This window comes from Puma concolor, chromosome A2 (genome assembly GCF_028749965.1).
Source record: "Puma concolor isolate L17-30 chromosome A2, mPumCon1.1.hap2, whole genome shotgun sequence".
NCBI lineage: Eukaryota > Metazoa > Chordata > Mammalia > Carnivora > Felidae > Puma > Puma concolor.
Window position 1 is genome coordinate 43613060 of NC_141668.1, and position 13333 is coordinate 43626392.

General features: G+C 36.1%; 1 protein-coding gene and 1 pseudogene across 3 annotated transcripts in view; one reads left to right on the plus strand and one right to left on the minus strand.

The window, feature by feature from the left end:
• The window catches only part of SEPTIN7 (septin 7), a 118326-nt gene that overhangs the window by 47691 nt on the left and 57302 nt on the right, over positions 1-13333 (minus strand). For all 3 annotated transcript variants that reach the window (XM_086692666.1, XM_025929527.2, XM_086692661.1), the window contains exon 3: positions 4008-4114. In XM_086692666.1, the coding sequence (XP_086548792.1) occupies positions 4008-4114 (107 nt within the window). The remainder of the gene's footprint in view (positions 1-4007; positions 4115-13333) is intronic.
• On the plus strand, positions 5338-5853 carry LOC112866594 (peptidyl-prolyl cis-trans isomerase A pseudogene; annotated as a pseudogene).

Consider the following 13333-nt stretch of genomic DNA (forward strand, 5'->3'; position numbering starts at 1 on the left):
GTTCAATCATTCATTAATACTGGATGCAGTTTTCAGATGCAGTTCTAAGAAATGAGTTTACAGTGAATAAGATGAAGTTGCTACCTTCACAGAACTTAATACATTTAGAGCCAAGGTAGGGCCCGGAAGGAGTTTATAGGGTGGCCAGACAAGGCCTCACTGAAAAAGCAGCATTTATGCAGAGAATTGATGAAAGTTAGGGAGCAAGCCATCAGGAAATCTCAGGGAAGAACACTGAAGGCTGAGAAACAAGATGTGGAAGAGCCCTGAGGTAGAAAGTAGGATTGGCCTGTTCAAAGAACAGCAAGGATGTTGGTTTAGTCAGAGCAGAGTAAGCCAAAAGTGGAAAAGTGTGGGAAATAGGTTACAGAGAGGGGTGAGGGCAAATCTTATAAGGTCCTCTAGATACTGTAAGGACTCCAGCCTTGCTCTGAGATGGAAAGCCACTGAAGAGTTTTGAACAGAGGTTCAAAAGGATCTGATTTACATTGTAAGAGAAGATTCTTACTGTTTTGTTAAAAAGATTGGGGCAGTGGCCGACGATCACAGTCAGAGAAGTGAATTAGGCTGTTATATCTAGGAAGAGAAATGATGGAGCCTGGATAGGAGTGGTACTAGGAAAGTGGTAGGATTGAGGATATATTGTGAAAGCAGAAGTAACAGGATTTATTGATGGACTGCATGCGGAAGTAGAGAGTAAAAAGGAGTTAAGGATGGCTCCAAGTTTTTTGGTCTAAGCAACTGGTTTAGGGTAGACAATACCACATAGTCTGTCAGTATTTTTGATAAACTTGCTGATTTGTTTGGCAAATTTATTTTTGGCATAAGAACTTTTAGGGGAGAGATTTTGCTGAACTGAGAACCAATTCTTAATATGAATCTTATTCCCCAGAGCTACTTTTTATCTTTTGGTATTATATTCTTTTCTGAAAGGCATTTTTTAAAAAAATTATAAAAGCATGCTCATTGCATAAAACTGAGAAGATATAATAAAAAGGAAAAAGAAAAAATATTCAGTCTTACAATAAGGGGAATCACTGATGACAGTTTGACAATGAATCCTATTTAATATCCATTTTGCAATACGTGGACCATTACAGAATAAGCACAGTCATAACTACATCACAAGCAATTTCTCACTATTTGAGCAAATACTTCACTACAGAGTATGACAAGCTAGATTTCTTTCTATGTGTCGAATTTCTGAGATTGAAAATGCTGATACTTTCATCTGTTCAGACACTGGCAAAAATCACTGCATTGTATGAATCAAGCAAGCTAAAATATTGTTCTTCTCTCTTTATTAAACAAAATAAAATAAAACATGGTAAGGCACAAAATTTTCATGAGTTGATTGGCTTCGATCAACCACCCACCAGTAGTTTATTGGAATTTCAAGCCTAAAATTTAAAGGGAAGTCAATACCCTCCAGCGTCCAGACTGTAAATTCAAACCTTACAAATAACAGCAAACATTATGGTGTACCATTTGAGATTTAAAACGTAAAAAACAAAAAATCCCTTCTCTTAAGTATCCCTTACCAGTTAGCATCAGATCAATCAGCCTTATAGCTTATAGAGGCATTTTCTATGTTATTTTAACTACTTTCATATATTAATAATTATGATGAAGAGAGGACTTCACTGATCAAATCATTTTTTTGAGAGACAGAACACACACGTGAGCAGGGGAAGGGCAGAGAGAGAGGAACAGAGAATCTAAAGCAAGCTCCAGTCTCAGCACAGGGTCTAATGCGGGGCTCGATCCCACAATCCTGGGACCATGACCTGAGCCGAAATCACGAGTTGGATGCTCAACCGACTGAGCCACCCAGGTGCCCCTCTGACCAAATAATTTTGTCTAAATTGCCTAATTGGGAAAGCTATTTCCTTATGTAAGATTTTTAGAGAAAAAGGTGAAAAAATAAAAAACAAACAAAAAACCACCTGACAATTTGCTGGATGAAACGTTATGAAAAAGGGAGATGCAGTAAAGGAAAGCTAACTGATCTGTTAAGAACTGGTTAACCTATGAAACCAGCATGTACTAAGTATCAGTAGTATAGGGACAGCATAGCTTGATAGGATACATACTAAACCAGACTGTTTAGATTTGTATCCTAGTTCTGTCACTCTAACTACGTGATCTCGGGGATATGGCCATATCCATACCTAAATTTCCACATTTATATAATGGGGGTAATACTACTACTTACCTCTTAAAGTCATTGTAAGAATTAAATAAGTTAATGTACCTAAACTGCCTGGAATAGAACCTGGAAGACGTTAATGACTTACTAATGTGAACCTGGCATTACACAACACGCCAGAACTACAAAGAGGATTCAGAAAATTTCCTCACCAGCAGGAATTACCAAAAACACTACTGGCAGGTACATGAGCATTAAGATCCAACATATTTTAGACTAAATATTCTTGAACTTAGGAATCTACACTGAGGGGCTCCTTTAACATTTCTACATACACAGTTTCTTTATCTCGAGTTTAAACACCTAAATTAAAAGTTTCTCTTCTTGCTTAGGGTTGAAATGGCCAACACTGATCATCAAATAAATAAACAATTTAGTGTCAAGTTTTCAGAACACATTTTTGTAAGTAATGTGAAATTTCAAGCTCTAGGAAGGATACAGAAAAAAAATCTTGAAACAGAGAAAAACTGTAAAAAAAAAAAAAAAAAAAAAGAAAAGAAACAGAAGATTCACTTCACAGAATTACTTCTTAGGGATCTAATTACTAAACTGCATCTTATAGTATGATATACATGAGTTTCTATCCAGAAATTCTAGGCTGTCCTTCCACCTTATGCATTAGGCTAATCACTACCAATCCTTCAAATCCAGCCCCAGCCTTAATAAAGCCTGCTCCAGCCAGAATTGTTCACTCCTTTCCTCTTTGCTTATGTGTTATGTATTACTACTGCCATCAATACACCAACAATTTCTTCACTCAATAGTTTAGAGGAGTGCTGTCCAACAAAAATGTAATGTGAGCCGTGTAAGTAACTTAAAACTTTCAGGAGCCATTTTAAAAATAACAAGTGAAATTAATGTACTTTAATATAACCAAAATATTATCATTGCAAAATGTAAACAATTATTAATGGGATCCTTTATATTCTTTTTTACATACTAAACTGTCAAAACCTGGGATGTATTTTATATTGCATAACATCTCCATTTGGACTATCTACATTTTAAGAGCTCAACAAGCACATGTGGCTACTGGCTACTGTACTGAACAGTACAGATCTGGAGCCTAGATTATTCTATCATATGAAGTGTGGTCTATGGGTCAGCAGTATCAGCATCACCTAAGATTTTGTCAGAAATGCAAAATCTCAGTCCACCTCAAACCTACTAACACAGGGACTAAATTTAACAAGCTCCCCAAGGTGACCTGAATGCACATTAAAGACTGTGAAGTACGACATAACAAATTGCTACTGCCATTCATCTATCATGTGGTACTACGCCACTAATACAGAACACAATATTAAATAATAATGGCTTCTCCACAAATCATGTTTTCTCTACACTGTCCAACAGAACATTATGCAATAGTGGAAATACACCTATATTTCCCAAAATGGTAACCACCTGCCACATATGTCTATTGAGTACTTGAAATGTGGCTGGTGTAACTAAGAAACTGAATTTTAAATTTTAATTAATTTTATTCAAACTCAAAATAGCTAAATATGGCAAGTAGCTACCATGTTGGACAGCATAACTCTAGGGTGTTATTTACTACATCCCAGTATAATCTCTAGGAGACTCCTAGGGACAAATTTAGAAGGTCTAATCAAGACAATTTCTCTAATTACCTGTGCTTGCTCTCTCTCCTTTTAACCAACCATCATATTTACCACTTTATATCGGCTGAGACCAAATATAAAACCTATCTCTAGGGAAGCATAATAAAAGTTATAGCATGTGTTTTGAGTGTGTTACTACTACTCCAGCTTATCATCAATTATAGCATACATACCTGTACAGTCTTTTTTATTCTATGAGATGGACCTGGATACTCTGGAGAATATAAATCTGTGAGGAATAATGAGTTGATTAATGTTGACTTCCCCAGTCCAGATTCACCTAAAAGAAATGGTGGGGAGGAAATGTGTTAAATTCAGTCACTTTATCAACCTTAAATATTCAACCAATACTATAATCAAACTTGCTTTAAGCAAGCAGTTCTTGGTGGAACAAAGAAGTAACGTTAGAAAACATACTATAAAGACTCCCAATTAGAATAAGTTCTTTGTCTTCATTTTGTTCTCTATCAAAGTAGACTAAAGTTTCCAACAATTCTTTTTAGATCTGTAATTCTACAATCTGTGTTCTTTAAAAGTAATTTATCTAATACAATATTCTCCACTTTTAACAGTAACATATTCCTAGACACCAAAAGCTAGTCATGAAAGAAACATTCAAGTTGGATTATATATTGCTGCTTCAGTACAATAAAGCATAAAAGAAGTTAGGTGTAAACATTTATTAAGTCAATAATTAATTAATGACCCAAAAATAAATCATACACCTATAAAAAGTAGAAATCTGTTGATGAAAAGAAAACTTAATCACAATGTATCTTAACATAAAGGGACCCACAAAAAGTATTTCCAACTTATTCACTCATATATCAATCAGCCTAAGTGTAAGGGGTACCTTTCCGTAAACCATATTCCAAAAACATCCTAGGTAATGACTTTTTTATAGTACTTCTGATTGAGGTAGGAGGCAGGAATGGAGGAAGGTAGGACACAACTTCCACTAAGATTGACATATGCTCCTTTGACTGTCCATGTCAAGTTTGGTATAACACACCAAATATATAGTTAATTTTTACGAAAATATAAATAACTTCAAGATATACATAATACAAGGTTAAATAAATTAAAAATAATACTATAATTATCCATGAATACAGCACAAGTTAAAGAATCTAGCAGTTAGCTTAATAGGCACCTTTAGCCTAAATAACTGATGTCAAAATATTAGCCTTACTATTTCTGTCTAGGTTGATAGTTTTATAATGACTCTCAAGAAAGGTAAGATTCATTCTGGTTGTTGGGGCTTACAACAATGAGGGGATGTCATATGAATGAAGGGATGTCATTTTTTTCTAGATGTAAAAATTACAGAAATTTCTAAGACGAAGGAAAAAAAATTGTAGGTTCTTCATAACCGCTTCTTTCTTAACTAATATACTGAATAAAGGAGTAAAGACTCGAATAAAACCCAAGCACATGAGGAAAATTGGAAATATCTAGGCCTTGTAGACACTGCTGCCCTAGAGCTACCTGAATTGCCCAGCGATGGTCAACTCCACTGTGTTCTCTGACATTGCGATGGACAGCGAACCCTTGGGCTGCCATCTCTTTCGAGCTGCTTGCAGATAAAGTACCAAAGACAGCAGAGAACTTACATGCTTTGAGCACTGGAGAGAAAGGATTTGGTTATAAAGGTCCCTGCTTTCACAGGATTCTTCTAGGATGTATGTGCCAGATGGTGACTTTCTATGCCATAATGGCACTGGTGGCAAGTCCATCCAGGGGGAGAAATTTGATGATGAAAATTTCACCTTGAAGCACATGGGTCCTGGCATCTTATCCATGGCAAGTGCTAGACCCAATGCAAACGCTTCCCAGTTTTTCATCTGCACTGCCAATACTGAGTGGTTGGATGGCAAGCATGTTGGATGGCAAGTGGTTGGATGGCAAGCCTTTGGCAAGGTGAAAGAGGATACGAATGTTGTGGAAGCCATGAAACCCTTTGGGTCCACGAATGACAAGACCAGCAAGATCACCATTGCTGACTATGGACAAATCTAATAAACTTATGTTTTATTAAGAAAAAAAATATATATATACACACACACACACACATATATATATACACATATATATATACACACATATATATATATACACACACACATATATATATATATAAAACACTTTTCTTATTTAGAAGCATAAATGAGAAATGAGTACTTGTATAAATATTTTGGGATGTTAAATGTAAAAGTACACTATATTAAAAAATTAACACTGTACTGACTAAAACTATGTTTAGACTTTATTTATTTATTTATTTATTTATTTATTTAGTTTGTTTGGTGGTAAGGGGTAGAGGAACAAGAGGAAGTAGGACAAAATGAAAGTAAAGATGAAGGGGGAAAAAAGCCTGAAAGGCAACACATCAAAATGTTAATAGTGGTTGCAGTTAAGATTTTTTTCTTAGCTTTCTACATTTCTCTGTGCTTTAAATTTCCTTCACTAACTTTATTTTACTTTTATAATTTAAAAAGCATTCTTGACTGGCATCAGCAAAACGACTAAGAAGTTCCAAACCCTCACAGAAACTGGATTAATTAATCCTACAGGAGCTCTGGAAAAAGTCAAAGATTTAGGGCAACCAAGCAAATAAATGCCCAGTCGATACAATGCCATGAATAGTAAAGTTCATGTCATTTTCATTTGTTATTGCTTTTTTATCTATATGGTACGTCTGGGTCTCAAGGAGATAGCACAGTTCGACATCCTTCCCTCAAACCAGAAGGCATAGAACCAACTTTACTTAAAACATTCTAACCTCTCTAGGGTCTGCCAGAGGGTCTGGTCCCTGTCTTATCTAATTGCAATTTTAGGTGGAAGAAGCACTGGACTCCAATGCTGAAAATTGAAAGGGGACTACAAACCCATGGGTACCTAGAGCAGAAAATTATGGGTGTACAGATAGACTACTTAAGGCCCTGAGGATCTGCTAGAGTGAGACACTTTGGACAATTAAGAAGTTAAAAGCAGCCATGTACACAGAGGGAATTGAGAAACCACAAATAGGTCTAGGCCAAACTTTAAGTGAAAGCTGATCTCTAGGCTCAGAACATGCCCAGCTAATCATCAGATGAATGCCCTGACATATAGCCAGTCTGCAAAGACTGGGAAGGTGACTGTTTCTCCAAATGCACATTTTCAACAACAAAAATCACAAGGCATGCAAAAAGAAGAAAAAACAAAGCCCAGAGAAAGGAACAAAACAAATTCCCAGGAACCATGCCCGAAGCAGCACAAATATTGGCTTTACTTAGATGAGGACTTTAAAAATCAAGAAATTGTAAAAAGGAACCGAACAAAAATTCTGGAGCTGAAAGATACAATAATTGAATTGAGAAATTCACTAATGAGGTTCCATAGCAGAATTAAGCAGGCTGAAGAAAGAATCTGAAAACTTGAAGACAGGACAAATAAAATGACTGAGTCTAAGGAAAAGAAACAAAAAAGAAGTAAACACAGCTTAAAGGATTCATGGGACACGATCTATGGACCAGTCATGGGAGTTTCAGGAAAAAGAACGAGGGGTGCCAGGGTGGCTCTCTTGGTTAAGCATCTGACTTCAACTGAGGTCATGATCTCACAGTTCTTGAGTTTGAACCCTGCATCAGGATCTGTCAGTGCAGAGCGTGCTTTGGATCTCTCTCCCCCACCTCTCTCTCTGACCCTCCCCTGCTTATGCTCTCTCTTTCTCTCAAAAATAAACATTAAAAAAAGAAAGAATGAGAAAAGATCAGAGATAATGGAGGGGAAAAAAAACCAAAAATTTTTCCAAATTTGATGAAAGGCATAAAACTACAAATCCAAGAATCTCAACAAATGCATAGCAGGATAAGCACATGATGACCAACACTGAGACAAACTGATGAAAGCCAAAGACAGAGAATCCTAAAAACAGCAAGAGAGAAGCAACATAACACATAGAAGGAATCCCCAGTAAGATTTTAGCCAATTTCTCAGTAGAAAACTTGAAGGCCTGATGGCAGTGTGATAATACAACTGTCAATTGAGAATTCTGTATCTGGCAAAACTGTGCTTAGAAACTGAAGAGGGGCACACCTGGGTGGCTCAGTTGGTTGAGCAACCAACTTCAGCTTAGGTCATGATCTTGCAGTTTGTGAGTTCAAGCCCCGCATCAGGCTCTGTGCTGACAGCTCAGAGCCTGGAGCGTGCTTCGGATTCTATGTCTCCCCCTCTCTCTACCCCTCCCCTGCTCACGCTCTGTGTCTCTCTGTCTCTCAATAATAAAGGTTAAAAAAAAATTAAAAAAAAAAAGAAATTGAAGTAGAAATTAAAATATTCCCAGATAAACAAAAACTAAGGAAATTCATTAATTTCACACTCTACAAGAAATGCAGAAGGGAGTCCTTCAGGTAAAAAGGAAAGGACTCTAGACAGTAACTCAGAGCCAAATGAAGATATAAAAATCTCCAGTAAAGGTAAATGCATGATCAAATATACAAACCAGTATTAATCATAATTTTGGTTTGTAATTCCATTTCATTTTATGTAACATTTAAGAGGCAAATGAATAAAAAATAATTGTAAATCTATGGTAATGAGTACACAATGTTTAAAGACATAGTTTGTGACATCAATAATAAAGAGTGGGAGAAGGGCTATCTATGAGTAGTTTAAGTATACAAATGAAATTAAGTTGGTATAAATTCAAATTAAATTATTATAACAGGATGCTATATATAATCTCTATAGCCACAAGGGAAATATCTATAGAATATACAAAAAAAAGGAAATGAGAAAGAATTTATGTGGCACTACAAAAAAATCCACTGAACACAAAAGAAGGTAGTAAATGAGGAAATGAATATACAAAAGCTGTAAGACAGAAAAAAAACAATAAAATGACAAAAGTTCAGTTCTTCATTATCAGTAGTTACTTAACAAGTGGATTAAACTCTCCAAAGGCATACTGCCAAAATTGCTTAAAAAACATGATTGAACAATATGCTACCTGTAAGATACACACATGCAGAGGTGAAAGTAAAAGTTTAATAAATATATTCTGTGTAAGCAGTAACCAAAAAGTGAGGTGACTATACTCATATCAGACAAAACAGACTTAAGTCAAAAAATGTTACAAAAAGAAAGGATATTATACATTGATAAAAAGGTAAACTCACAAAGTCAACATTAGAATTATAAACATATATACACCAAACACCAAAATATATGAAGCAAACACTGACAAAATTGAAAGGGAAAACAGTTTACAATACTAGTTGGAGACTTCAATACTTCACTTTCAGTAATGGATAGAAGGACCAGACAGGGGTGCCTGGGTGGCTCAGACAGTTAAGGGTCCAACTTTGGCTCAGCTTATGATCTCACAGTTCGTGGGTTCGAGCCCCATGTCAGGCTCTGTGCTGACAGCTCGGAGCCTGGAACCTGCTTTGGATTCTGTGTCTCCCTCTCTCTGTCCTTCCCCTCCTCCTCTGTCTCTCTCTCTCAAAAATAAACATAAAGGAAAAAAAAAAAAAGGACCAGACAGAAGATAAACAAATAAACAGAGGATTTGAGCAACGCTGTAAAACAAACGGACCTGAAAAACATAGACAAAACATCACACCCAACATCAGAACACACATTTTCCTCAAGCGCACATGAAACATGCTCCAAGACTGAACATAAAACCAAACAAGTCTTAATACATTTAAAAAGACTACACTCATACAAAGTATCTTTGCCCATCACAATGGAATGAAACTAGAAATCAAAAACAGAAGGAAAATGGAAAAATTAACAAATAGGTGAAAATTAAACAACACTCAAACTAATGGATCATAATAGAAATCACAAGGGAGGGGCGCCTGGGTGGCGCAGTCGGTTAAGCGTCCGACTTCAGCCAGGTCACGATCTCGCGGTCCGTGAGTTCGAGCCCCGCGTCGGGCTCTGGGCTGAGGGCTCAGAGCCTGGAGCCTGTTTCCGATTCTGTGTCTCCCTCTCTCTCTGCCCCTCCTCCGTTCATGCTCTGTCTCTCTCTGTCCCAAAAATAAATAAACGTTGAAAAAAAAAAAAAATTTAAAAAAAAAAAAAAAATCACAAGGGAAATTAGAAAATACTATGAAACAAAAGAAAATGAAAACAACATACCAAAACTTAAGATACAGAAAAAATCAGTGCTAAGGAGAATTTATAACTGTAAACACACAAAAACAGATTTGAAATTAACAGTCAAATAAATCAAATCAAATAAATAATAGAAATACAGAGAAAACTCAACAAACCCAAAAATTGGTTCTTGGTAAAGATCAACAAAATTAACAAAGCTTTAGCTGGACTGATTGAAAATAAATGAAAGACAACGCAAGTTACCAAAATCAGAAAAGGAAGTGTGGTTTACAAAATAAAAAGGATTATAAGAATACTATGGGGTGCCTGGGTGGCTCAGTCGGTTGAGCGTCCGATTTTGGCTCAGGTCATGATCTCATGGTCCGTAGGTTTGAGCCCCGCATTGGGCTCTGTGCTGACAGCTCAGAGCCTGGAGTCTGCTTAGCATTCTGTGTCTCCCTCTCTCTCTGCCCCTCCTCTGCTCATGCTCTTTCTCTCTCACAAAAATAAATAAACATTTAAAAAAATTAAAAAAAAAAAAAGAATACTATGAATAACTGTATGCCAAAAAACTAGATAACCTAGATGAAATACACAGATTAGAAATATACAACCAAGACTAACTCATAAAGAAACAGAAAATCTGAACAGACCTATAACCAGTAAACTGAATCAGTAATCAAAAACCTCCCTCAAAAAGCAAAGCCCTTACACCAAATGGCATCATTAGTGAACCCTACAACACGTTTATATCAGAAGTAACACCAATCATCCTCACACTCTCCCAAAAAACTGAAGAGAGAACATTTACAAACTCATTCTATTTGGCCAGCATTACCCTGATACCAAAGCTGGACAAACACACGAGACATTGGATTTGGCAATGATTTTTTGAACCTTTCCTTGAATCAAGACATGCAACGAAAGAAAAACAAACTGACCATCAAAATTTAAACCTCTGTGCATCAAAGGGAACTATCAGATAAGCCATAGGAGATATTTGCATATCATAAGTGTGATAAGGGATTAATATCCCCAGTACATAAAACTCCCACAATTCAAAAACAAAAAAAAAATCCAATTTTAAAATGGGCAAAGGTCTTGACTAGACATTTCTCCAAAGACAATATACTAAAGGCCAATAAACACATTAAGAGATGCTCAACATTACTAGTCATCAGGGAAATGGAAATCAAAACCACAATAGTATCATTTCACGTCCATTACAATGGCTATTAACAAAAAACAAAAGAAAAACAAAAACAACACAAAAAACAGAAAAAAAGTATTAGTGAGGATGTACAAATTGAAGCCCTAAGGCATTCTGGTGAGAATGCTAAATGGCACAGCCAATGTAGAAAATGGTATGATAATCCATCAAAAATTTAAACATATGATTACCATATGACCCAACAATTCTACTTCTATTATATATCCAGAATAACTGAAAGCAGAGAACTGAACATTTGTACACCAATGTGCACCGTTAATTATTCACAATAATCAAAAAGTGGAAACCCAAATGTCCATCAATGGATAAGTGGATAAACAAACTATATATATGTATACAATGAAATATTATTTGCCCTTAAAAAGGAATGAAATTCTGATATATACTACAACACGGATAAACATTGAACACATCATAGTAAGAGAAATCGGTGAGACACAAATGGATAACTATTTTATGACTCCACTTACATGAGGTACCTAGAACAGTCAAATTCATAGAGACAGAAAGTAGAATAGTGGTTAGTGGGGACTAGGAAGAATGAAGAGTTATTATTTAATGCATGTGGAGTTTCAGTTTGGGCTGATGAAAAAGTTCTAGAGATCAACAGTCGTTGGTGATAGCTGCGCAACAGTGTGAAAGAACTTAATGCCACTAACAGTAGCATGGGGTCAATGGCATGAGTTAATAATTGTTGAAGTTCCACTTCCATGTTTCAAGTTTTTAATATTAAGAGTAATACATGCATGTGTACATATATGTATGTGTTAGGTATACACATATGTGTATATATACTTTTTAATCTATTTTATAGTTCAACTATTACATTTTAATATTTATTTTTGATAGAGAGAGAGAGTCAAGTGGGGAAGGGGCAGAGAGAGGGGGAGACACACAATCCGAAGCAGGCTCCAGGCCAGAGCCCAACACAGGGCTCAAACTCAAGACCTGCGAGATCATGACCTGAGCCAAAGTTGGATGCTTAACCTACTGAGTCACCCAGGCGCCCCTCAACTATTACATTAAAAAAAAAATTTTTTTTAATGTTTTTATTTATTTTTGAGACAGAGAGAGAGAGCATGAGCAGGGGAGGGGCAGAGAATGAGGGAGACACAGAATCTGAAGCAGGCTCCAGGCTCTGAGCTGTCAGCACATAGCCTGACGCAGGGCTTGAACTCACGGACAGTAAGATCATGACCTGAGCTGAAGTCGGACGCTTAACCGACTGAGCCACCCAGGCGCACCTCAACTATTACATTTGAAATGCTCCTAATGTTTGTATAAATTCAACAATAAACAGTAAATGTAGTTTTTCCTTAAATATCTTCCAAATAATTCCTGCAATTCTCAAAATAACCTGTTATCAGTTCAATGTGTATTTTCCATGCTTTCTCTTTCACATGGGTAAACATGAATGTATATATATGAATGGGTTAAATACACAGATAAAAATTGACTCATTACATGCATATTATACTGTAATTTCCTTTAAAAAAATTTTTTTAATGTTTATTTTTGAAGGAGACAGAGACAGACCAAGAGTGGGGGGTGGGGGCTAGACAGAGACAAACACAGAATCTGAAGCAGGCTCCAGGTTCTGAGCTTTCAGAACAGAGCCCGACGCGGGGCTCACTCACGAGCTATGAGATCATGACCCAAGCTGAAGTCTAATGCTTAACTGACTGAGCCACCCAGGCGCCCCTGTAATTTCCTTTTTAAAAATGTAACATATCATGGCCATCCTTTTCAATCAAAACATGTTGAGCTACCTTAACTTAGTAAGTGTCCAATACTCCACACTATAGCCATAATTTATTCATCCCTTCCTTTTAATGCACATGCAAGATCTTTTTTTTTTGTTCCTATAAATAATGCTATAAAAATAAGTATCTATATATATCTTTAAGTACTGTTAACTTGCAAATTATATCTTTGTATACTGCTATTTCTATTTGTCACATAAACTCCCAGAAATTAGATTTTGGATTCAAAGAATATGTACATTTTCAATTCTGATAAACAGGATACTTTCTCCAAAAAGTTGTACCAGTTAAAGCTGAAGAAAACTCCTAAGATTCATGAAGAATTGCATGATACTGTGTATGAGGATCCTTTGAGTGCACTAAATTTAAATTATGAACACAGAGGAAAAAAGTTATAAAGATGATTGAAAAAAAA